The sequence below is a fragment of the Mus pahari genome, chromosome 6 (genome assembly GCF_900095145.1).
Source record: "Mus pahari chromosome 6, PAHARI_EIJ_v1.1, whole genome shotgun sequence".
Taxonomy (NCBI): Eukaryota; Metazoa; Chordata; class Mammalia; order Rodentia; family Muridae; genus Mus; species Mus pahari.
The window spans coordinates 695,789-722,521 of record NC_034595.1 but is presented as its reverse complement, the minus strand read 5'-3'; the positions used below and the strand labels follow the sequence as shown (position 1 = coordinate 722,521).

Genomic DNA, 26,733 nt, shown 5'->3' with positions numbered 1-26,733 from the left:
TGTGTGTGTGCGTGTGTGTGTGTGTGTGTGTGTGTGTGTGTGTGTGTGTGTGTGTGTGTGCGTGTGTGTGTGTACAGGCAAGGGAGAGAGAGAATAATAAGACCCTTTCTTCCCTAGAATGTTCATACTGCGGAGCCCCGTGGGACCGATACAAACTCTGCTCTACTCCCCAATGCCGCCAGCTTGTGTTGACCTGTTCTGCCTGTCAAGGACAAGGATTCACAGCCTGTTGTGTCACATGTCAAAACAAAGTGGGCAAGCAGGCTTCAGGCCCCTCCCAGGACAGTTTTAAAGAAGAATGTGAGTGTACTGCCCGGAGGCCACGCATCCCTCAGGAACAGCAGGCATAGTTATGAGTCCAGTCCCTGTGAGCCTGGACCTGGGCTTGGTGCTCAGCATTCACTGACACATGCAGACTTGAGTTGCCATGTGCAGCTTGTGACGGTACAGAGACAAATGGGGAGCGTTCATGTTGGTCACTGCCAGCACAGCAGATGGCCACAGGCAAAGGGGACAGGGAATTGGTGTCTGCTGCCTGATTTGTGTTTGATCCAGAGGATGCTACAGCCTGGAACAAAGGCAAACCCTGTGGGATCCCTATGATGATGAGGGATTGACTTGCAGGGTGGTAGGCATTGCTTGTCAGCAAACCTTTTTACCCTGGCAGCAAAATTATAAAAGCTGGGCTCTGGGTGTGGACTCTTAAGCCAGGCCAGCTTTTCCCTAACTGCCTGAAGGCTCTGTGGCTCTGATCACCTTGTGCCTTGAAGCATTTACTGAATTTGCAAACCCATTTTTCTATATGTGATCATGGCACTACTGAGTAGTTGGCCAGAGGCCATGCAGCTTCAGAATCTAAAGTATGCTCTGTCCCTTTACAGAAGTCCTTTGAAAGAGGTGGCCTGTGCTTTTGTTGATGTGATTTCTTTAAAGATGTTCCCCTAGCAGCTCTGGGATCCAGATGAGCAGCAGGCTTAGGTCAGCATCTGGCACACCAGGCCCTTGGTTGGTAAGCTCATTCAGCATGGTGACTGCCTGGCCTCCTGGCCTCTGGGTACATGTTCTTATCCCACGATGCTTAAGGAGCACACAGAGCCACACATAGACCAAATGGCTTTAATATTACTTTGCAGTTTCCAGTGATGCAGAATGCAGCTGCAGTTGTGTTTCAAGGAGAAGCTGAGTGGGGCTGGCTGTCCCTGAAGCTTGGTGCCACCCCTGGGCCCTTGTGCAGCCTCAGTGGACACTCAGTGCTGAGGCCCCGATGCCACCTCTAGTTACCCTGTACTGTCCATAGCGTTACAGTTCCGTGTGCAGGCTTTCTCTTAAGTCAGAAGCCCCCTGGCTGTGCTCAACAGCTTTTGAGCCTTATCATTACTATAATATTGGCTGAATCCCTAAGGAAAATAACTCTCCCAACAACAAAAATACTAGTTTAACTGGCACTGTGGTCTATTAAAAGGCACAAGAACAGTGTATTTGAACATTTTTACTGGCTCCCATGGTATTAAAAAAGGGGATCCAGTGGGAACGCCAAGATTAGGGTTCAGAGTAACCCCTTATGTTGTTTGGCCAGGATCTCCTAATTCCTTACCGTTAAGATGTACTCTGCTCTCCTTGAGAGCTTCGTTTGTAGGCAAGAGCTCTGTGTGATTTGATTTGTCTCATAAATGACCAGGCAGGCACTTGGTGTCTGTAAGCAGGGCCATGCTACCACAGGCATGGTGGACTGGAAATTCACCCAATGGTGTTGATCTCTCATAAACCATTGCCACTGCGGTACAGGAAGATGCTTTTATGTGGCTGTAAGTTTTCATCCATCATGAAGTTGGAATTCAGTAAAGAAGAAATGATTTCTGACTGCAGGTGAGTACCCGCAGGTGTTCTCACAGCACTCAGAAGGATGTCTGTTGCCTGGCATGGTGGGTTTTGAAACTTGAAATTTCACCATTGCCTTTTTCTCCCTCTTTCTCTTACCTGGCAAAAGGAATCCTGTGTCTTTCTGACTCTTAGAAAATTCTGGGGCTTGTCTTTCATTCTTAGGGGTGGGGGATTGATTCTGGAATCAATTTGGCAGCTTTAATCTTGATGTCAAAGTTTCAAGTGGGGGTTGACAAATCATGATTGTGTGTTCTTTTTACTGAGTCGCTATAACCAAATCTGAAATAAAAAAATTGTTTCGCCACGCTTCCAAACCAGGGGGGAGTGCTCTGTGCGGGTGCGCCCATGTTGTAAGTGCACCAAGCCCCAAAGTAGGGCCGCCAGGGGCTCCTGGGCCATCTCTGCCAGTGTCACACTATCTGCAGCAAGGCCCACTAGCTTGAGGGCTTCTGCATGTTTAAATAATTACCAGACTGAACTTCTGTGACTAAAGAAAAGCTTCACATTAACCATGTTTTATAAAAGGTCCGACTACAGTCTAGTTAACCTAAACCTTAGTGCACAAGGAACTGAGCCAGCAGAGTTCCACGCAGCATTTGTCCTGGTCTCCACTGGGGCGCACATCAGCGGGAGAACACGTCCAGTTCCTAGGCGTGGGCTTCCCTCGGCACGCTAGACACCGCTGCGGCACTTGGGAATAATAGGCCCTGTCAGGTCTGCGAGCCTCCTCTTCCTCACTACAAAGGAATGAGAAAAAGATGTGAGCCAGCTGTCCCTTGTCAGTCCCAACTGACACTGGCTTCACAAGGTCAGAGTCTGCTTTTCAAAGACACTTAAAAGAAGGCCGTATGGTTTGTCCCTGGTTACTAATGAGACTGTGGTAAGGTGCACATAGTCTCCTCACATCTCTTCTAAATGTCTGACCGCACAGTCCCTCTCCCCCGCCCCCACTCGCCTTTGCCAGTTCCTCCAGGGGCTCCACAATTGAAGACTGGATCTGAGCAAAGTTAACTTTAGCTAGTCTTAAGACTGGAGTCTTCATCTGCTAAAAATGTTTCCCCTTGTTCCTTCTGGGAATGCCTGCAATTGTCATGCCCCCTCATATTTTAACAGTGACATTTCTCCAGGAGCAAGACAATTCATGCTCAAATGCTGTTCATGACAGTTAAGCATGTAGACAGGGAAATGAGGTTGCAGACAGGAGATGAAAGCTTAGTGAGTGGCTAGGACGACCCCTTTGGTGCAATGAGAGGGAGCCTTGTATTGGCTGATGAAGACTAAGAAGCAAGCTATACTCACTGCAAGAGAACACAAGGTCAGGGAAGGCCACGGACGAGTTAGGGTACACTCAAGGGGCCTGCTCATGTGGTAGAGGCAGAGGTAGGTAATCATTGCTACCTGTTTAGTCAGTGTAAGATGGTTCCCACTTAGAAAGCCGAGGTGGCCATGTAGCCACCAGCTCGGAGCCCATGGGTTGCAGCACCCCAGTCAACTTGTACATGACTCAGATGGGGCAGGCGTGTTGTGAAGGTGTGGCTGAGAGCTGGAGGTGGGTCACAGACTCACAGATGCCCAGTGTGGGGCCCTACCCTCTTCCCTCATCGCAGGTCAGAAGGAGGAATGCAAACCAGGGTAGGCAGGCAATCTGGAAGGAAGACACCATCTAGCCCCATTCCTGAAGGTGATGAACCATGTCACACAGTTTGAGGATCTGTACAGGAGCAAAAACCAAAATCCAAAGAACAGAAGAGTCTTGTACAGATGTGCAGTTCCACGTCTGAGCCCATCACCCAACATTCATTGTGCAAGCATGATGCGGGCCACCTTACCTCTCTATACCTATGGAACAGAGTCGTCCACTTACATGTAGAACCAGGATTTTAACAGAAGCCCCTCTAAAGGCTCTGGACTCTCCATGTTGTCATTTGCATGTCACAGAGAAGGAAATGGTTGCAGGGTCATGATGTTTGCTAAAAGCTAGAAACAGTGGGGTTATACACCCCTGTAACCCTAGCACTTGGGAGGTGGAGGTAAGAGCACCAAGAGTTCAAGGCTAGTCTCTGCAACATAGCAAGTTCAAGACCAGCCTTGGCTACATGAAACTCTCAGAAACAACAAGGACAACAACAAGGCAAGGCCAGAAACAGACCGGGCTAGGGCTCGTTACTTGAGTTTCAGCCTCGTGCCTCTCTCAGTAGTTTGGTTACATGTCCATGTCTCATCTGATGCTCACAGGATCAGCTCTCCTCTGTTAGAGAAGAAAGCCATAGACCTATTTGCTGACTGACTGCAACCTTAGTCATTGGCCTTTGATGGAAAGTACAGAAGGAGACCAGGTTGGGGAGGCAAAAGGTGGGAGGGATGGACTCCCATTACTCTTCCTCCTTGTATACATGAGGCTAGATCCGAGTGCATGGTTCTTAAGAACTGGCATTCACAGAAAGGGGCACCCATGTACTAGTGTTGTTTCCATTTTGATGATAGACCAATAAGGGAAGCCATCCACCATAAAAGTTCTAGCAAGTGACTTGGAATAGAAGCCAGGTCTCTAACTCAACATACATACATACATATCCCCTTGCTCACCATGGCAATAGCCACAGACTCCCTTGTTTATTAGCAGAGCCAGAGGAGATCTCTAGTCATCAGGACCCACCTCCATTCATTGTCTGACCTCCCTTTACTCCTGTGGGCAGATGACTCTACCACATCTTAGGAAGCACTCTGTGCTCATTTCTGTAAGTCAGCACTTGCCTGGTGCTATGTGGCATGCACAAGAGTCCAGGATGAAAATACAAATAGTAAATAACCTTGGCAGAAGATTACAGGTATCCTGGCAGACCTCTGAGGTGTAAGGCATGTGGATGAAGTAGCCCAGTCCTCCTAAGATGGACGGAACCTAGTAGGTCACTAGGTTCACTAGGTTGTGAAGGAAGAAAGGATAGAGAATGGTAAGGTACGAATGCCTTGTCTGTAAATAAGTTTGTTGGTGGCACTTCTGGGGGCGCTCTGGGTACCTGGAATGGATGGTTAGCCTGGCAAGAAGATGGTTTGTTAGGATGTCCTGAAGAGCCAGTCCTCTCTAGATGATATACATACAGAGAAGGGCTCTGAAAAGAGACTTCTTTCTGTTCAATCTTCAGTTCTTCCTACCACAGACCTGCATTTTTACTAAAAAGTAGGGATAATAATAGAAGGCCATGGGTGGTTGTTAGTAGTGTGGGAAGTAATATGGTTAATAATAGGGAAAATGTTCAGAACAGAACCTGGTGCATCACAGTGTGTGCCAGATGTTTCTGTCAAGGGAAATGGGAACCACATGGGGCAGTTGAGCCTGAGGAATGGCAGCTGGCAAGGCCTCTGAGTAGCAGAGTAGAGGGGTCAGCTTTGGGAAGAATGCTACTGGGAGATGCCCATCTGCGGGACCTGAAGTTGAGGAAGCTGCGGGGAGTGTGCTGGTTGGCCTGGGGGCTGGCGGTGGGAGTTGCAGAGGTGACTGGTTGACAGGAGATACCGATTTCTGCTTGGGGTAGCTGTCTTTAAGGACACATGCTCTAATGGTTTCAGGATAAGAAGAAAGTGATTTGGGATCCAGTTAGGCATAATTCTTACCCCCAAAGATCCAGGGTCTGTATCACAGAGGTGTGCGCAGCGCGACTTAGAGTTGCTAAGGAATCCAACTGTCTATCAAAGGTGAATGGGTAAAGAAAATATGGGATCTATGCTTGACACTGTCTGACCTTAACACCAAAACTCTGCTGTCTGCCACAGTGATTATCATGCTGAGTGAAACAGCCAGATGCAGAAAAACAGATCCTGCACACCCTCACATACAAGTAGAATCTGAAGAAATCCCGCAGCAGACCAGTAGAATACTGAGTACAGAAGCTGGGTAGTGAGAGGGAGGGGCGGTGAGGAGGGGAGTCAAAGGTCAAAATCTCAGGAGGAAGCAGGTGACATTTTTGTTTCCTTTGAGACCTTCACAGAATATGGAACGTGGTTACTAATGGTGCGTTGAACATTTTTAAATTGAAAGTACATTTCAACTGATTTTACCACGGAAAACATTGAGGGGCTAGATATGCTAACTAACAATATGATATTGATTATTCTGCTTTCTAATCTTGAATTAAAGCATGTACCTCATAAACAGATACAATTGTAACTTGTTAATTTATTGTTAAACAGTAAGAGATGGATTGAGTTTTGCTCCTGAAGCGCCCGTTAAGAAAGGCGTCGAGACCGTGGGAAAGGAGAGGTGTTCTGCACATCTCCCTCCACCCCTACCTAACTTGAAGGCTATGGTTTAGATTTTGTTAAGAGTGCTGATGGCAGATTCGGAGGACCTGAGAGTCACCCTTAGCCTGGCCCAGGCTATAAATAGCATGGAGACAGGAGTCATCCGAGGCTCTACAGCAGGATGGACAGGAGGTGACATCTCAGCTCTGTCCTTTAACCGTACCCTGGGGTTCTATAAGCATCTGAAGAACAGTTTGCTCTGAGCGCAGGTTGGGAAAGTCCAAGAGATACAACCGGATAGAGCATCACAGGCACTGGCTCAGCGCTCCCAAGGAAGAGCCAACCTGCTGACCCAAGTACAGCAGAGGCCCCAGTGCCAAGCCACTGACCAGCCCTGAGGGAAGCAGGAGGAACATCGGAGAGGCCTGCTCGCTTCCCATGTGTGCTCTACCACAGTGTTGCTGACAACCACCGTACCAAGGAGACCAGCAGGAGGATGTCATGATAAAACAGCCAGCTGGAAGGCATGGGAGCCTGCTTTCCCACAGCATGGCAGCAGGAGGGAGCCCCCCCTCCCCTGGGAAGATGGTAGACGTTTTTCTTTTGCTGGAAGAAGCCAATTGTACTGGTTAGAATCCTAAATCGTTCTCGTAACGATAATTAGCAAATGGGTACACATTTGCATTTCAAACTGGAAGTCATGCATCACTACCTAACACTATGAGTGTGGCCTGTGTCACTGAGACTATCCTCCGGTAAGAAACATCAAGGAAGGGGACAGCTACATAGACAGGCCCCTGGGGTACCTAGAGGCTGCTGTCATCATTTCATCTTGGCATCCCTGCTCAACAAACAGCCATAGTCCCTGCTCCCCACATGCCTTCACTGAGGTCTCTTGGGCTTACTTGTTCCAAGTCCAATCACAGTCCATCACTGAGGGAACTCAGGGCAGGAACCTTTAGGCAGGAACTGGAGCAGAGGCCATGGAGGGACACTTTCCTATACAACCCAGGACCATCTGCCCAGGGTGATGATGACCCTCTCATATTAGAAAATGCCCCACAGGCTTGTCTGGAGGCCAGTCAGATGGAGGCAATTCCTTGCTTGACATTCCCTGTCACCAGACAACTTTAGCTTGTGTCATGCTGACATTAAAGCTAAAAAGTGCAACCATCCTGTAGGCCCCCTATTAAGGCTTGAACCCTAGTCCTTCCTAGAGCTCCTGCAGGGTCATCTCCTGACCATCTCTGTCAGCCTTTCTTTCTCTTTCAAGGCTGGCCAGAGACCCTCCTCACAGGATGCTTTGCTCAACTGGCTTCTGCTCCCATAAGTCACTTCCTCCTGCTGTTTGGACAGAGCTAACTGGCATTCTTGAGTTTTTAAGCACGCCTTTGAGTCTTTTCCCCTAAAAGGTGGCAAGCCTTCGTACACCCAAGAGCTTAGCCTTTCTATTATGCCAGGCCACCCCAGCACAGCTTAGTCACACCAAGGTTTCTCAGAAAAGTGACTAACAATGGCTGTGACCCAAGCCATGGTTCCCTAACCTCCTCAGATTTCAGTCCTAAGTAGGGAAGTGGAGAGTGAGCTTGCAATCCAGTCAGCTCTAGCTTTGAAACTCCCACAGCAGCCTAGGGGAGTCCTTGTGATGTGAGTTGGGTCTATGGCCTGGGATCTGAGTCTCAAAACTTTTCTGTCTCTTCCAAAAAGATTCCCGTATACCCCTGCAGCACCCCTGACTAGTCATCTGGTATACCCCTGCAATGCCCCTGACTAGTCATCTGGTATACCCCTGCAGCACCCCTGGCTAGTCATCTGGTATACCCCTGCAATGCTCCTGACTAGTCATCTGGTATACCCCTGCAGCACCCCTGNCTAGTCATCTGGTATACCCCTGCAGCACCCCTGGCTAGTCATCTGGTATACCCCTGCAATGCCCCTGACTAGTCATCTGGGAACTCTTTCTGCCAAAGAAGGAACTTCTCTCTGTGATTCAGAGACAACAAGTGACAGTGGGCACCAAGTATCATGTCAAATGCTTAAACTATAACTAGGGGGAAATGTGAGATTATCGCTTCTCGGATTAATGCTCAGGGTTTTTAAGTGTTAGTTCACACCCAGATCACAGCTGAGCCTGCAATAATACTCTGATAGCTGGCCTCATTCTGTGATTCAGTTGGACTATCGCTTCTGTGCTGTGGTAAGTTTGCATCATACTTATGTTTGATCTTACTTTGTTTCAAATAATGGCACAGAGATATATTTTTCCCTGTGGCATGAGCAGTAGACAAAGAGCTCTTTAGGCTATGATGCCCTGCTGGAGAGCAGGATATGATGCTCTGCTTGAGAGCAGGAGCCTGTATCCCCAGCATCTTCAGCACTTTGGCCGATGGTTCCTTGGGAAATCAGTATTGTGGGTACATGTAAACTTGATTTCCCATGGGCATCTGATGGCCTCCGATCATCCCCTGAACCATGCTTCAGGGTTAAGCTCTTTTCGTTTTGCAGAAGGCTGGGAAGTTACAGAGAACCCTGGGTAGAGCCTGTGAGGATTTGAGGAAAACAGTGTTTGTCTTGGTTGATGACACTCGGGGTCAATGTCACTATTAGTCAAGTTAACAATGTAGCTGCTGCCTGCCTTGCTTTTCCTTTTGACTCTCTCACAGCTTTGTCAGTCACACTGCCTTCATCTCACACCGTGTCCTGTTCTCCTTAGCATCATCGGGAACATGTAGTAAGCAACTCCACCCAGGGCTCGTGAACAATCAGCCTGGGGAGCAAGTGGGGAACTGGTGCTGCCTTTCATCCCAATGCCAGTACCTGTGCTTGATGGAGCTCATTGTCAAGACAGACTTTTTTTCCTCTTTCTGTTTAGGAAAGGGATACCTTCAACAAACACTGAGGGAATGTAACTTACTTTTACGTTTTATTTTTATTATTAGTGTCGTGTGCACGTAAAAAGGGCAACTTTGTAGGTTCCAGGGATTGAACTCAGTTCACCAACGCTTATTCAGTGAGCGCATTCGCTCACTGAGCCATCTGGCTTGCCCTGCATTTATCTTTCTGCGAACTGCACATTTCTAACTTTCCTTGGGAGCCACACAGAATCTCCTGGGATGTGGTGTTGGCTTTTGGTGATAGCATTGGCTAAGAGCTTTCAGAAATCAGTGTTACCTAGAGAAGGGTCTTCTGAAGAGGACAGACCCAAGATAAGCCTGGGCACCCCAACATTTCATTTCCTGTAGCTGGCATGCTGAGCTCTGGGCCCAGTCAGGGCTGAGCTGGGATTGATGGAGAGGCATTCACCCTTGGTCCTGAAGGTAGGCAGCTCACAGACTTAGAGGGCAGAGGAGGAGACATGCAGAAACACAGAACAGGATGTGATACCCCTGAAAGTCAGGAGTTTTACCCCGTAAGCCTCTTCTGGAGGTGGGGGGCAGTTTGTAGACTGGGTAGATGAGAAGGCAGAACACAGGCGCGCACTCACCAAGGTCGTTGTTGCTCATCATGGCATTGGATGCCCGCAGCCGGGGCCCCTGCTGGGTGAAGTGGTAGCCAAATTTGAGGAGGGTTGTGTTTTTCTCCAACATGTTCACGATCTCCATCTCCACTTTGTTGCCCAAGGGCTGGCTCTTTGGGTTTTTTTTTTTTTTTTTAAAAAAAAGAAAAACATCAATAATTACACACGTGCTTTGCCTAAACTACCTACCTCTTCACATGGAAGGCCGGGGTGCTGTGTGGAGAGTGTCACTTGCTCTCAAAGAGTGAAGCTGTGCACAGAAGCTGACTTAGAAAGGAAAACTGCTGTAACTCAGCATGCTTAAAGGCAGAAAGTTTTCCCCAGGATCAGGAAAACGCCGCCATGTCTGCTTCTAACAGAACTGTTCTGAGGCCCTGACCAAGACAACTGAGCAAGAAAAGAAAGACATCTAAGCTAAAGAGGGGGGTGCATATTAGGATCATATAATCTTGGATCTAGAGAATCTAAAGGAGAACACACACACACACACACACACACACACATGCATACACCCTACTGGTTCATCAAGCTTATAGAAAATAAGCACAACAAACAAAATACATCTGCATGTCTACAAAGTAGGGTTAAGCACCCAAAACAGCCCTTTATACTAATGTCAAAAAGAACAAAATATATAGGATTATGTTGACAAAACTGCAAGACAGCATTGAGTGCCATCAAAGGAAACCATAAAGAAACCTATGAAGTATAAAACCAACAGCCCATGTTCACAGTCTGCTACTGCTAAGAAGGTAATGCCACCAAACTGACCCGTGGCATCAGTGGGATCCTTATCAAAATTTCAACTTCCTTCCTTTTTTTCATCCCCCACCTTGTCCCCCAGAAACGGACAAAGTGATCTAGAAATCACATGTCAATGCAAGTGATCTCAGAATGGTCAAAACAATGTTAGAGGACTCAAACTCTTCAGTTTGTTGGGGGGTTTTTGTTTGTTTGTTTGTTTGGTTGGTTGGTTGGTTTTTCATGACAGGGTCTCTCTGTATAACCCTGGCTCTCACTCCTGGAACTCACTCTGTAGACCAGGCTGGCCTCGAACTCAGAAATTCGCCTGCCTCTGCCTCCCAAGTGCTGGGATTAAAGGCGTGTGCCACCATGCCCAGCCTCTTCTGATTTCAAAGTGGCTCCAAATGGTAGTTAAGACTTTGTGGTGCTGGTGTAAGGCAGACATGACACTGAAGGGAACAGAAGGGAGTCCAGATGTGAGCCTGTACGTCCATTTGGACTGCTTTACAGAGGGGTACCAAGAAATTGCAGTGAAGCCATGTGGTGGCTCAAGCAAAAGAAGGAATTTAGACCCTTGATTCACTGCATACATCAATATTAATTCACAATGGCTCCAAGAGGGCTGAGGAGTGACTCAGTGCATAGCGTGCTTGCTCTACAGGCACAGGGGCTGGGCTGATCCCCAGCACCGTGTAAACAGACAGCCATGACCATGTGTGTCTGTAAACCCCAGTGCTGGGTGCTGAGTGGAGACCGGAAGAGGGACGAAGGACACCCAAAGGCCTCCTCTGGCCTGCAGACCAAAGACCTAATGATAAGAACCAACACTATGATCCTCTTAAAACACTGATGTAACCGTTTGTGATCTTAGTAATGGTCTTTTAGGTGTGATACCTATAGCACAAACATCAGAAGGTGAAAATAAATTAGTTTTCATCAACACGTAGATTGTTTATGCTCACAGAACACTACCAAAGAAGTTCCCATCTACACTCAAGCAAGCAGCTCTAATTAAACCCAGTGGGTCACACTCTGAAAGAAGACATGAAGGCAGGAGAGTGACGTGTTGGAAAGAAAGCTTCCAGTGGAAGACAGAGGGAACTGAGCAAGCAGGGAGACGTGAAAAGAACTGTTCATTATAAACATAGAAGGCTGTCAAATCATTAAAAAAATGGATGGTGGTAGTAAAAAGACCTGCTAGGAAGATGACCCTGGGTGTAAAGTTTTTGCTGCACAAGCATGAGTTCAGATACCTGGCCCTGATGTAAAGGCCACACACAGCAAGGAGCATGCCCAGAACCCCAGTGCTGAGGAGCAGAAACTGGCAGATCCTGAAAGCTCACAGGCCAGCCACTCTGGCCAAAGTGATGTCTACAGATTCATCAAGAAACCCTGCCTCAAAAGATACAGAGCAATAGAGAGACTGCTGATGTTGACATCTGGTTTCACACATGCATGCATGGGCAGATGTGCTTTTATATACACATCCTCACACATACATCACACACACACACACACACACACACACACACACACACACACACACACACACACCAGAATGGAAAAGATAACATGGAATGAAAAAAGTCGTAAATGTATAGTATATCTGGTAAGGGCTAGCATCCAGAATATATAAAGAAGATGCAAATAAATAAATTAGAAGTAGACAAAGTATTTGAACACAACTCTGGAACTCCAGTCCTAGGGGAGTCCTCTGATCTCCATTCTCATCAGGTATGCATATGAGTATAGACATATACATCGAGAGTTCATGCAGTGAAAGGACTGTCCAGTGAGGGAGGAGACCCCTTGTCTCCTGGGGCATCTAAGTAGAAGGTAGCTGCCTCTCTTCTTCAGCATCATTAGTGGTGGAGGCTGGGGCTTCATGACTTCTAAAACCCCATGGGGCTGTGACTGTGACCCTAGGAATAACTTACTTGGGTGGACTCAAGAGATCAGGAGTGACCTCAGACTTTGACAGTGGGCAAAAGGCAGTAAGAAGCCCCAAGGGAGAGGGCTGGGCTGCCAGGCCGGGACTGAGCTGGCAGAGTCTGGGCAGTGAAGAGCTCTGGCCTCCTTTCAGATTTACTGGAGGATTAAATAAATCACTTGTGGATAAAGTAATCTCATCTTTAACATTCAAATGATTGGATGGAGAGAAGTGGAGGCCTTCTTAACATCACCACCCCCAGCCCCGCCATTCCTATCTCTCCCCCGTCCATGGATGTAAACCCCCCCACCCCCGTGCCACCATGGCCCATGGCTATGCTTCTGGGCATAAGATACAGGGCAGAAATAGATAGGGCTGGGCTGTTTCGTTGCCCTTTCCCCTTAAATAGATTTATATTATATTTATTTTCTGCAACTTCCTGTTCTGTTTACTATTTTGCAGAATCTTCCCAAGCTAGTACTGAGAACCACCACCTTGTTTTTTAACTGCTTCCTGTGACGACCCTGAGATGCCATAGTGTAAATGGCTGTCTGTCCATACCTCGTGCCACACAGGGCAGTGCGGTGGACTCCGCAGGAGAAGAGAGATTATTCTACAGTCGGCTATGGTTGGGTTGAGAGAGCGAGGCACACTTTGGCCGTAGTAGCTTATGTCCTTGCCTGCTTTCGGTGACCAAGGGTTTTCAGTCTGATGAGAATATGACAAATGCCTCGGGTGTTGGGGTCTACGATGAGGAACTGGGGGCTGCAACCCTGGATGTCAGACCATTCTCTCCACTCATTTAACAGTCCACTTTATAGTGACCTAGAGGACATGTGTAACTGGAGCACTTGAAAATACATAATCTCAGCACCTGGGAGGCAGAGGCAAGCAGATCTCTGTGAGTTCAAGGCCAGCCTGGTCTACACAGTGAATCCCAGGACAACTAAAACTGTATAGTGAAGAAGAAAGAAAATAAAAGAAAAAAAAAGACATCATCAGGAAGGTGTCTGGGGAGTACTTGACCAACACCAGAGTCATTGCTTGTTCCAGATGTCATTGGTTGCCAAATAAAAATTCCAGTGCCAGATGTGAAGTTACCTCCCTTTGAGCTTTTGTTCAGAGGTGTCTCAGAGACACCCCCAAACAATATAGGCTATTGATTATATACCACCAGAACTTGATGGTAAGACCAAACACCACACAGTTTGGTCACAGGACATGGGGAAATCGAGTTGGTAATGACCAGGGTGATTCTTTTGCATGGGCTAGCATGTATAGTTCTTGGAAGTGCTTCGAAGGCTGCTGAAGGGCAGGGGAGCCATCAACAGTGTTACGACAGCTGTGAGGCCTGTCCTGGCAAGATAGGGCCAATAACGGGCACCAATGCTGAGGGTAACCAGCTGATTGGATTAAAGGCCCACTCCACGGGAGGAAACGCATGCCTGGTGCTGTAAATCTGGCCAAGAACCCATGGTTGGTGAGCTCCCAGAACTCAAAGGTAAATTAACTGCTCTCAGTCTGCTAAATGGGCACAGCATTCAACTGCCCTCTACACGTGTATCTTTCTACCCATGTATTAGTACAGTTTCCGTACCACATTAGAGACGTTTCTTTGTGCAGTAGATGGTGGGTGATGCAGAAACTTAGAACCAGCCAAAGTATGGAGAGTAAGTGCCACAGAGTGCTGAGCCACAGATGGGGCATCTGTATCCTGCCACGAGGCTCAGTGACCATCATGGAAGAGGGAGCAGAAAGATGGTGAGAGCCAGAGGTCAGGAGGAGTGGAGCAAAGTACTGGACGCACAGCAGCCCTGGCTGCCTGCACAAGACCCTCACAAGATCAAGCCGGTCAGCGTTCTGGCATGGAGGAGGAGGGACTGCGCTCAACTCTAGCTGAGGGGCTATTGATGGTTGATGTCTGAGGGAAGAGAGAGTCAGTTTTCTTTATGGGTGCTGTCCTGACAGGTAGAGCCCACTCCAGGGGATGGCCCTATCCATGAGTGTATAGGCAGCACAAACTGGTAGGATGGATGTGTGTGTGTGTGTGTGTGTGTGTGTGTGTGTGTATATATATTTGAGACAGGGTTCCACTAGGTGTGTGCAAAGAATGGACTTGGAGGGAGTTAAGTGTAAATATGATCAAAATACATTATATGAAATTACCAAAGAATTAAAAAAAATAGGCCTGAAAAAATTCCTTGGTCTGTCTCCCTCTAAAGGTAGGGCCTAGCCCACCTCCTCCTGATTGTGCTGTGCCTCACCTGTGCTTTTCACCCTTCTGGATGAAAGTATAAGAATAGACTTGGTTCACATTCCAAGGCTGGGCCGTCAAAACAGTTGGGACTTTCTTCTTTGCCTCGAATTGCATGTTTTGGGGGGAAGTTCACCAGCTCAGCTGCCCTGGATTCCTGTGCCTTGGAAACTGAGCACCTTTGTTGAGTGTTGGTTTATCCCAGAGCTCCGAGGCTAAGCTTTGGGGTCATTTGTTATATAGCTATAGATAACAGATATACTCCCAGACAGTGTTGGATTAGAGAAAAACCAGACACAAATAAATTAACTTAGAAAAAACAACATGCATGAATGCACTGTCCATTTCCTATGGCTTCTGTTCAAAATAGCAAGCAGCCTCCTAGTGGAGGGGAGAGTGGGACCTGTAACCAATATGTCCAGATGGCATACAGCCTCACTTGGAGGGGTCGTGTTTCCAGAGCTCGCCTGTTCTGAGGAACACTGAAGGACTGGGGAGGGACTGACGGCTGGAAGCATCGCTGTTGCAGGGCAAGGGGAGAATCAAGAAGCAGGGCAGCGCTGGGTGGGGGGTGTACAGCTTGAGATGGGGGTCTCCAGGCACCTTGTGTTTAGAGTCTACCTCATTGGCCCAGTAAGGCTTTTTCTCTCCAACATACAGCCTGGATGCTGACATTCCAACCAGCTCCGTCTTGGACAATGGCCTGTGACTCCAGCAAGCCCCACTCCTCAGATCCTCAATTTCCCCACCTATAAAGGAGAGCTGGTGAGATCCTTGGGCCTTTTCAGCCCAGCCCAGGCCTCCGGAGGCTGCTCCTTGCCGGGTGATGGGCAGTTTTGGGCAGAAGCAGAACACTGCCTGGAGATAAGGGGAGGCGCTGAGTAAACAAACCGGTTGCCTCAGAATCCATGTCACCCCGGGTAGAATGCCCCAAGTCCCTTTCTTTGGCCGTAAAAGGAGAAAGAAGGAGAGTCTCTCGACCCAGGTTACAGTTCCAAGGACTGAGGCAAATGCTCTGGCCTTCAAGGACCTCGGTGATGAACCAAGGAGGGGGGATAAATCAATGTCACTTGTCACCTCCCCCTGGTCCCTCCCTCTTACCCGGCTACCATGAGAAGACAACTGTTTGTCCAGAGCTCCTGGGACACACTGTAACACACACATGGCCCCTCCCTGAACCTGAACCGGTGAAGCCTCCAACCGGAAGCCTGCCTCCCCTCAGTCCTTCCTCAGCGGGCCCTATTCCAGCCTGAGGAGCCCAGCTAGGCAGGAGTGCCACCCCAGGGCCACAAGGCTTGGTTGCAGCTTCTGCTGGCCTCCTATCCTTAGCCTTCTCTTCACTCCTGGCCTTTCCTGTCCAGTCAGTGGCCGTCTTGCCAGAACAGAGCTGACAGGTGTACCCACAAGGCCCTTTGCCTCTTAATCCCCACGGGTTTCTTCTGAGTCCCCAAAGTCCTATCTGGGTGGGCTCCAAGCTCTACTTCCTTTTCCTCTGGGTGCCCCCACTTCTTTTTTTCCCCCTTGAGACATTTTCCACTCTAGGTTTTCCCTGATGCTTCTTCCTGACTGGTTTTTGACTATGGTTGCTCCCCCAGCTGGCTCTCACCACCCCCATCTGGTAGAGGGGCAGTGCTGGTACAAAGGTCATTTCTGTACCCGACTCTCCCCCCACCTAGTGTGCTCCCTAGGAGGGCTCAGCCAGAGCCTCATTTTCACAGAGTCCAGAGTGCCCGGGGGACAGAATGGAAGAGAAAGGCCAGGGTAGGTTCCCAAAGACTACAGTTGTTTCAAGGATGCCACAGGCACTGTGTGTGGGCTTTAAAGTCATACAGAAGCTGAGGTAGGCTCTTCCTCTATCTGTGTGTGACCTTAGGCAAGTGACATAGTCCTTGTGGCCATTAGAGTCACTCACAGGGTGAACATCAAATGAGAATAGGGACATAAAGCAGCCAGTGCGCTCCCTTCGGCACTCACCCTCTGGGTACTGAGTGAGACTCCCAGACAACCATAGCAATTCTAAAAGTTACCGATGATGTCAGATCCCCTTAGGGGGAGAGCTGTTAATTTTCTTCATTTACAAGAAGGGAAACTAAGGCTGACGTTCACTAATGTTCTTATGTTAGGGCATTTGGCCAGGGTGAAGCCAGTGATCAGCACAAGCTCGCTCGTGAGTCCTGGAGCAAAGGTGGAACGTAGCTGAACAGGGAAGGTTGTCAGCTTGACGTCAGCTGATACTTCAGTGGTCAAGTCTGTTGTTCCAACCATCTGTGGCTAATGATCTGCCCTGAGAGTTAGGTTTCAGCTGATGCTGTGTAGACCCTGACTCCTTTCTGGCCAGGACAGAAGTCACATGAATAGCCAAACTGGGGGTGGTGGTGCTGATGCAGGCTGTGATCCATCTGCTCTGCCTTTCTTACCTACAGGAGATCAGAATCAGCAACGACCAAGGGACAAGGCAGGGATGGGCAGGGTCAATGTAGCTTCAAGGATGCCAGCATAGGAGAGATGCCTGGTGTACCCCAGCAGCAAGTTCACATGACCAGAAAGCTGCTGACTCGTGCAGCCTGTGCTTGCTCTCTCTAGTACACACTTGCAGAGCTTTTCTCTGGGTCCCTCTCACTGTGCAGGGAACAGTATACTTGACCCTCATCCTAGGTGCCTGGGAGCACTGCTACCAGCCTGCAGATGAAGAGGTAGAACTCTCAGCTCCTCTTGCACCATGCCTGCCTGGATGCTGCCATGTTCCCACCTCGATGAAGATGACAATGGATTGAACCTCTGATCCTATAAGCCAGCCCCAATTTAATGTTGTCCATATAAGAGTTGTCTTGGTCATGGTGTTCATAGCAGTAAGACTCTAAGACACCTTCCAATCTCTCCTTGCATACATACGCAACCACTCAGCCACATTTTCTCCTGCAGAAAAAAAAATACCTGAGTTCCCCATCTATAAAGAAGATAGTGACTTAGTCTAGGAAGCAATGTGAAGTAGTGGATAGAGTGGACTCGAGAGTTGGGAGATGTGGATTCCAAGCTTGTCTCCTAAGTGCGGAGTCACCCTTTCTCAGCCTCTTTCAGCAGAGGCTGACCACAGCCACATCGTTCTGGGGAACAGTGTGAAGACCAGAGATGGCACACAATAGCACTGAGACCCCTACAGGGTGGTGCCATTGAAGGTCAGAGCTGAGGGGTGCACTGTAGCACTGAGCCTCCACAGTAACCCACAGCTGCCTAACATCCAAGCTATTGCTATGAGCAATTCTGGTTAACTTTCTCTTAGACAACCAGGACCAAAAGAGTTGGCCCAGAAGAAAGGGCTAAACCACAGAACTCAGAGAAGCAGGAGCTAGCTCCACAGGATAAAGACAGAGCTACCCAGAGAGGAGGCGCAGCAGGGAGGTGACTTAAAAGCCACATCAAATGGAAAGACTGAGGGATGTTCCTGGTGATGAGCCCCACGGTTTGTGGGATCTGTGTACTCCATGTCTCGGGTTCCTCAACAGCACAGCTGAGGCAACACACAGGGCTCAGAAGGAAGTTCACTCGTCCTGGGTCTAAGAAAGGACACTCTCAAAGTCAAGGCATAAGGCTGGTGCTGAGGAGAGCCCCATCACTAGGGGACACATAAAGAAGTTGGTAGGGCACAAGGCTAGAAAGAAGGCAGTGAGATGGAAGGTCTGGACAGGAATACAGTGGACTCTGGGGCATCTACCATCAGGGTCCACTGCTCTTCCTAACTACATATGGGCAGGTGCTGACTACCCTGTGTGGGGAATGGCATGAGCATACTGCTGCCCGACTCACTTGGTTATCGATTTTCAGTTCGACCAGAGAAGTGTTGTGGGGGAGAGCTTCCACCAGGCGCAGGATCCCAGCTCCAGAGATGAAGTTGGACTCCACATTCAGGGTCTTCAGGACCTTGTTCACCTTCAGCATTTCAGCAAGGGCCTTGATGGCAAGAGAAAAACAGGACCTTGTGAGTTACCTTGGGCAAGGGTTGAGCAGATCCACAAATGCACCAAGGGGCTCTGCCAGAGAGTCTCAGGCACTACCTTTCAAAGCACGTCTCTGTCTCTGCTCTCCTGCAACCTGCCATGGCTCCCGAACACCCCTGTTGGAGTATGCTCATCAGCACTCTGAGCTTCTGGCCCTGCTTCTCCTCCCCTGTGCAGCCTTGGCTCTTTGGGTGTACTGCATAGACTCAGTGCCTTCCCTGCCCCGAGCCTTTCTCTGCTTCATTTGACCACTTGGAATGTTCTGTTTCACCTGTCAAGCCTTGTTCATCCTCTAAGGCCTTTCTCAATGCCTCTGGCTCCCAAGAGCTTTGCTGATATCTCCAGCTACCCAGGGCCTGCTCTCTGGAACCTTGCAGAACTCACCCACAATTCCTTCATGGAACCTACATTCTTCAAATTCATTTGTTGTTGTTTTTGTGTGTGCATGCGTGTTCACTGATATGCAGGCATGTGTATGTATTCATATTCATGTGTTTGCATGTTCACTAATGTGCAGCTACATGTGTGTACATGTGCATGTGGCAGTCAGGGGACTACTCCAATGTCATCTTCATAAATGCCATCTTCTTCCCTTGAGACAGTCTCTCATTGGTCTGGGGCTCATCTGCTAGTCTAGATTGGCTGGTGAGAGGGCCTCAGAGATTGTCCTGTGACCACCTCTCCAGCCCTGAGATTACAAATGAGCCACTGTGACCAGCTTTTTACATGGTGCTTGGAGGCCTGCCTCAGATTCTTGTGTTTGTAAGGCAAGCCCCTTATCAACTGAGCTATCTCCGCAGTGCCCCCATGCCCTCCCATGTATCTCATTGGCGTGCCTCCACCACTAGACTATCTACCCTTGTGGGCTGAAAATGCATCTTAATGTCTGTTTTTCACCACACAGTGCCCAGCGCATAGTAGGTCATCAAGTAGTGATCACTGTGGCCCCTGGAGAGTCTCCATCTCCCTTATGTAAGCTCAGCTTGTCTCATCTATGGTTCTGTTGAAATGTCACATGGCCTTCCTCTGAGCCCCAGAGAATACAGGGCCAGCTCACAGAGTAGGGCTCAGATGGCCCTCAGCACGTTTGAGAGGGATCTAGCTGGTAGGGAGTGGGGGGTAGGGGGGTGTAGATGACAATCGGAGCCTCTGAAGGAAATGAGGTAATTAGCAGCTGGTGGAAACGATGTGTCATGGGGAAAAACGATACCAGCAGCTGAGAGGCCTGGGACACAGTGATCGTTGTGCCAGGGCGTCAGAAGTCATGCCAGGAATGGCTGCCCCATTGCGCTCCCCCCAGCTTGCTGAGCCCTGCCAGAGGCCCACCTCCCAGGGAGCCTTCATGCTGACACTATCTCTCTTTCTTTGGCTCCTTCGCTTGAGCATGGCCAGAGGTGGTGTGTCAGCTTCTCTCTGACCAGTGGCTGTCCCCCAATCTGTGTAAGTGGCCTCTCCGAGCCTCACCAGTCATACCCCCTCTCCCAGGAAAAGCCTGGCTGGCCCATTAACCCTGTTTGACAGTCAGTGGACAGGTGTACCAGGCCGTGGGCAGGCTGCTAACTGGACAGGCCCTGGAGTCCGGTTGTGCCATGTGTCAGATCCTGTGTGTTGGGTCACAATAGAAGAATAGAGGGTAGAAGACATGTACCATAGCAGTGGGGGGGGGGCAGACTTGCAGGGCTCTGGCACCTGGTCTAACAACAGGCCAGAAACATTTCAGCACTTGGTAATAAGTATGCAGGTATGAAGGGCCTGCCACCAGCTGTCCATCTGGCATGGAGTCCGTGCCCCCAAACCTTCCGTGGCATGGAGCTGAGTGCCAGCACACCGAGCCTGGTTTCTGAACCATGAACAAGTAGTACATGGGGTTTTGCCAGCTATGCCACTACAGACAGACGCAGGATCCATTGAGGACAGACAGAGGTCATAGATCTAGACATTCCCACTCTGGCAGTCTGTGAGCTGCCTTTGTTCCCCACTGTGAGCCCATTCAGTTATTTCAAAACTACTAAAGGAAGCAGTCTGACTTATTTTAAAATGGGGAAGAGATTTGACTGTTACTCCATTTCCTATTCCCCTTGGAAAGCTAATTCCTGCATCTCCCCCTGCTCTCAGAGGGACAGCAGCCACTCTGTGTCTTCAAGGCCAGACAGATGGGCATGGTCATGAATGTGGGATAGGAGGCTGGCTACAGGCAGATTCCCAGAGTCTAATTCAGTATTATACATAGATAGTTAAGAAATTTTTACTAGACATTTAAAAAATGAATGGTTACTTTATAATAAGTACAATTTACTTTGTAACATGGTTTCTTCATTTGTTTGTTTGTTGAGAGCCTCATGTAACCCAGGCTGGCCCCACTCCCAAATGCTGGGATTACAGACGTGTACATCACCATACCTGGCTGACTGGCAGTTATTTTTAGAGACACTGGTAAAGGTAAAATTCGTCCCTTGGATTCATTAATGAGGCCGGTGTTTGAGAGACAGGGAAACTGAGTCCCTGAGAAGGGTGTGAGCTTTGCCTGAATGAGAATGTTGGGTGGAGGAGGAGAAGCTGTGGAGGTCAGAGTGACTTTGCTTGATGCCAGGTCTGCTTTTCTCTTTTTGTGTGTGACTTTGGACAAGGCCAGTTGCCTAACCTCCCCGGGAGATCCACCTTACCGAGAGCAGGTGGTTGCAAGGATTAGCTGGGGCAAGCACAGGGCATTGTGTGGGGGCTGTCCCATCTGTCTGTACCCCCTCCTGGCTCCTAGCTGAGTCTCCTCCCTTTCCACACAGAACTCTTCACCAGTGGGACCAGGCCCGAGTCCCCAGTGACTGACTACACAGCAGAGCAGAGTGGTCAGAACATACAAACGCCACAGGGTCATTGCTGCGGGTCCCCACGATGCTGAACTTCTTCACGTAGGAGTTCTCTTTCAGGGCTTCTGCATATGCCTTGAGGGTGGGTATGGGAATATTCTGCAGAGAGAAAGGCAGAAGAATGAACAGCAGCCCTACATGGGCCAGGGGGGGTAGTGACTGCAGGAGGGAGGGGACAGTAGCTCTGTCCCAAATGGAGCCTGGCTCCCTGCTGGGTCCTTGCAAGTCTATGAATGGGTCATGTGCCAGAGGATGAGGCTCAGAGGATCCTCCAGTACATGGATTGATAAAAGCACCCCTGAAATGTTCAGACAGGACCCACTCTCTTCCATGCAAGGGAGGCCGGAGAAGAGGCAGCACTCAAGGCCCAGGACTGGGAGGGATGTTATACAAATGTTTTGGACTTGGAGAGGGGCAGGGCTGGACCCTGGCTTCCATTTAGTGACTAGCAGTACCTGACGTGCCGTGTGACACTGGGGGTTGGGGGAAGGACCCTCTTCCCTTATAGTCTGAAAGACAGAATAGAGACATACTAACTTCTCTCTGAGACATCTGCCCCAGAGGGTCTTAGCACTGTCTGTGGGTCCTAGGGACAGTTTATCCTGCGTATGTGTGGGTCAGCCCCAGACCATCACACACAGAATCTCAGGGAGGCCTGGGCTCTGGTGTATGCTTTTTAATCGCTTGGGTGAAACCTTATCTGTGTCCAACTGCCTCTTGGTACAGAAGGGAAACTGAGGCCTGAGGTGTCGAAGCCCTTGGCCGAGGCCTCTCATTGAGCTTTCACTACTTGTGCCTGCCTGTCTTGAGGCAGTATGAACAGTCTAGGACATACAAGGACTGTGTCAGCATCTCTCACATGGCAGACAATGGAAGCACAGAGAGAGAGAGACAGAGAAGCCATGGCTATGCTTCCCAGAGCCCTCATTTCAAAGTGTCACCTAAGCCCCCGTGGGAGCAGAACAAGGAGCCAGGTGGAGGAGAAAACTGGGGTGCAGGTTTCCAATCTGATTGTGTTTGGAACTGGCAGCTACTAAGGAAAGCTGAGAAGAAAGGAGGGGGCTGGCTTCTTGTCTTACCCCTCTCATGGCTAATCCCAGGGCCTCAAGCAGAACAGGGGGGCATGGGGGAGCAGGCAGCTATGCCTGCTTCCACATTCCTCCTGTACCCTGCCCTGGTGGCCACAGAGGAAAGCGGCCACAGAGCTACAGCACACAGCTTGGGTCTTTCTTTGGGGCACCTGCACCAACATCTCCCTTCCCCAACTGTAAAATAAGTTTGAATATAAGCAAGATCCAAGGGGGACAGTGATGTCTCATGGGATAGCAGAGTGTGTGATCCCTGAGTCTTTGTAGCACAGGGCTTTGCCAGCCTTGAAGTCCCGTGCTGCAGTGTGGTTCTGACTCATAATTTTATCACAGAGAATCTCTGTGTTTTTGAATAATGTGGCAGGTGTCCAGATCAAGGCTGGCTTGGCCTGTGGTAGACTTCTGAGCCTGGCATTGTCCTCAGAAAGAAACCAGGGCTGAGAGATTTGCCTGTTGGCACTAGTCACCCCTGAAATGTTCTCCTGAACTAGAAATACCCAGATCTAAATATGCATTTGGACTTGATGATCTATATTGCTTAGACTGCTGGCATCAGTATGCCTAGACTCTCCCCACCCCACCCAATGAAACCCTTACCCCCAGTACCCATGGAGTGAAATGGCAGGACTTTACCCGGATGTTGTTAAGATTAACCTCTTCTAGGTCTGGGTCATTGTTCTTTATCCGCTCCAGCGTTTCCTCTACGTCTGTTGAATTTGGTTCTTCATCGGGCACAGGCTTGTACTGTGTGGGTTTGATCACACCTATGGCAAGGAATTAAAAGGAGCTGGCTCACAGAAATGTAGGGGCCACTTTCTCCCAACATAAGGACTCCCTGAAGGGAAGCATTGATTGAACTCAGGGTATAAGGGAGACAGCTCATTACAGGGGGTACCAGGGGCTGCCATGTGTTGGAAGGAGTCAGGGAGGAATCCAAGAGGTTGGGCTATCTCAGGATGCTGTGTTTGAGTTCTTACAAGACTTGGCGAATTAGCTAATGGCCCGACTCTCAAGCGTTTGTCTATCTGGGGGGATGGTATTACCACCAGCTCATTATCTCCAGTGGGCTCCCAGGAGGGTAAGCTGAGGCCTGGGCTGGAAAGAAATGCAGTTCCCTTCCAAGAGGAAGGATCCGTATTCCTTTGGCACCCTCATTTCCCTCTGGTCTCAAACTGTCATCTTAGAACAATGCAGTTGAATAATTGAGACACTGTGACATGGGCCCAGGAAAGGCCAGAGGGTCTCAGGGGACAGAAGAGAGAGAAACTGAAGAGAAAGACAGAGTTCCACAGAGTACTCAAGAACACATTTTTCAAAGAATGTTGTGGGGGGAAACATTTAGATAGCTACCAAAAAATTTAACTAAGCGTTTGTCTCACAAGCGTGAGGACCCAGTTCCACTCTCAGAAGCCATGTTTAAAAAGTAGAAGGAATCTGGGTGCAGCAGCCTGTGCCTGTAGTCACAGCACTGGGGAGGTGGGGACAGGGGGGGTCCCAGGAGCTCACTGGGCAGCCGGTCTAGCCAAGTCAGTGAGTTCTAGGTTCACTGAGAGACTGTCTCAAGAAATAAGATGGAGAGCAACCAAGGCAGACACTGGCCTCTGGCTTCCACAGACACACACACACACACACACACACACACACACACACACACACACCAAATGAAGTCAAATCTCATCCCGTTGCACAGAAAATATCCATTTTGGGAGGAATAAGACACCGAATATAAGAAGTGAATCTCTAAAACCTTTAGAAGAAACCATGGCATTGAGAGGAAGAAGGCTTTGATAAGGAGACATCGTGCAGTGAGGCAGAGTATCGGGAGCACCCCACCGAGACTCAGGAGGAGGCGCCTCTCTTCCAAGGCGCCCTCTGGAGCCAGTCTCGGGCGGCTGCCGAGCAAGGCTGTGTATACTCACTGTTGAGCCCCTCCTTGTTCACGATGGAGCTGCTGCCCAAGGCTTGGTAGTACTGCTGGTTGCTCATGAGTGTGTGCATGCCCAGGATAGCTGTGGGGACAAGGAGAGGTCTATGGCTCTTCTCCCGTGGTCAGGGATACCTCCCAGGGACCCATCTTCCACATGCTGGGAGCTTTGCTCACAGAAATGGTAAGAAACGTGTACACAAAAATGTAAAACTGTGGGTTATCGTCATCCTAGCTTTCGTTCATGTGATTCTCAGACACCCAACCTCCCTGGACCTCTCTTTGATTGTGGCCACAGATTTCCAGATCTCCTTGAGGTCCAATGGGCACACCCACCCAACACAACCCAACAGAATGAGTGTTTCCAACAAGTGTCTTTTCAAAGGAGGGCGTTTCTGTCTTCTACCCTGTCCCTCAGACCCTTTTGACCTTCTGAGGTCTCTCAGGTTGTCCCATCTCCCTTGCCAGTACCTCTGCCCTGGTTGAAAAATCTATTCTTTTCTGGCTGCTGTCAACTTACAATGGTCCCATTATAATCTTTCAGCCTTGTGATATTATCGGAAGTGTTACGAGGTCAGTAGAAGCTGCATTTGATTTACGTCTTTATCTTTTCTAGGCTGGAGGCATCTGATAAGATACTCAAGATTCTGGCTCAGGCCAGTGAACCTGAGCTCAGTCAATCCACCATCACCAGGGGAAAACAACCAGCCCCGCAGCACCCTCAGTCAGGAGTGCCGTGGTCAGCCAGGGAGTAAATGCGTCTTGATTTACGATATTTCCACCTTAGGGTGGGACCCATCAGGCCATTACCCCATTGTTACTGGAGAGACACCTGCGTTAACAGGACCGTGTCACCGTGACTTTGGTTTCTTCCTGCTGCCTACTTCCCAACATTCAGCATAGAACGGCCAGAAAGATCTTTCTGGAGATGCCAACGTAGCTTCATCACTACACACTAATTCTTTCGCTCATCCATTTCTTTGGCATTTGCTGAGCGCCTTCTTTGTGTGCCAGCTCAGAGGGACTGAATGATGAAAGGCAGGAGGTCTCCCCATGTAGTTTACGACCTAGTGGGCGCAAGCAGAGCTGAGCAAGGGCCAACTGTTAAAACCCTAATAAGCTCAGGAGGGGTCAAGTGTCAGAAAGAACATCCTGGAAAAGCACAGTAAGGGGCTTGGGAAGCGAAGGATGATCGACTGTTGGCCAAGTCAAGGGAAGGCAGGAAGAAGGTTGCGGGCAGTGCAGAGGGCGGGTGATGAAGCACAGATGCAGACCAGTGGAGTTGGAGGCCGGGAGAGACGGGGAGAGGGACAGGTTGGGTTGGACAGGGGGTAGGACAACAAGGATGACCCCCTCCTTGGGTCAGAAAAGACCTTTGGGTCCACGATAATCCCTTAGCATAAATATGCCCTGTTCAATATTTGAGATAAATTATTCCCAACCTGTGGGCCTTTTCCAGGTCTGGAAATTGAGCCCGGGAGCTTATAGCATGCTTGGCAAGGGCTCTCCTGCTGAGATATATTCCCAACCCTCTTTTTACATTTTATTTTGAGATAAGATCTCACTCTCTAGTGCCCAGGATCTCACTCTAGTGCCCAGGCTGCCTTGATGTTCCTGGCTCAGCCTCCTAAAGAGCTGACATTACAAAGCCTGTTTATTTAAAACTCAAATGCAACTGGATAATCTATATTTTGTTTAGCCATCCTATCTCTACTATGTCAAGACTTGGTGCAACTCTTCCTCCTCCAGGGAGCCTTCTTAGATTTCCCCTTCTCTCAGTACCCAGTATTCTTTCTATGCCACAGTGACCCTCAGTACGAAGTGGTGCCAGGATACCTTTCTTTACGCTTCCTCTGCTGGGCTTCTAGAGGTCGGGGGGGGGGGGGAATAGTACTACTCCAATCTCTTCTGGACTATAGTAGGCATTTGGTAAATAGTTGGTGATTTTCTTTCTAATTTCCATTTCAGTAGATAAGTTTTTTAGGTAGAGGATTAATAGGACAGGCCTTAAAGAAGACACAGGAGTTCAAGTTCTGGTCCTGCCCATGCCCTCCTCTGTGCCATCCTCTGTCTGGCCTTTGATCTCCTGTGTCCAGCCAGGGTGATTTAAGACCTCAATCACAGCTACATCTGCAGACCATCTGGGGGACTATAAAACAGTGTCACTGGTACAGACTGAGGGGTACAACTTCTTTGGATTGTTTTCTTCTTCTTCTTCTTCTTCTTCTTCTTCTTCTTCTTCTTCTTCTTCTTCTTCTTCTTCTTCTTCTTCTTCTTCTTCTTCTTCTTCTTCTTCC

The 26,733-nt window shown here is 49.1% G+C and overlaps 2 protein-coding genes across 3 annotated transcripts in view; one reads left to right on the top strand and one right to left on the bottom strand.

The window, feature by feature from the left end:
- Tstd2 (thiosulfate sulfurtransferase like domain containing 2) overlaps nt 1–1,084 on the top strand; it is a 26,562-nt gene extending 25,478 nt beyond the window's left edge. For both annotated transcript variants that reach the window (XM_029539835.1, XM_021200740.2), the window contains exon 10: nt 118–1,084. In XM_029539835.1, the coding sequence (XP_029395695.1) occupies nt 118–350 (233 nt within the window). In that variant the 3' untranslated portion in view covers nt 351–1,084. The remainder of the gene's footprint in view (nt 1–117) is intronic.
- Nucleotides 1,085–1,102: 18 nt separating this feature from the next.
- Nucleotides 1,103–26,733, bottom strand: part of Tmod1 (tropomodulin 1) — a 74,627-nt gene continuing 48,996 nt past the window's right edge. The window contains exons 5-10 of the mRNA XM_021200387.2: nt 24,432–24,521; nt 23,146–23,276; nt 21,416–21,523; nt 18,370–18,513; nt 9,605–9,749; nt 1,103–2,618 (exon numbers count right to left, since the gene is read on the bottom strand). Coding sequence (XP_021056046.1) covers nt 2,554–2,618; nt 9,605–9,749; nt 18,370–18,513; nt 21,416–21,523; nt 23,146–23,276; nt 24,432–24,521 — 683 coding nt within the window. The 3' untranslated portion in view covers nt 1,103–2,553. The remainder of the gene's footprint in view (nt 2,619–9,604; nt 9,750–18,369; nt 18,514–21,415; nt 21,524–23,145; nt 23,277–24,431; nt 24,522–26,733) is intronic.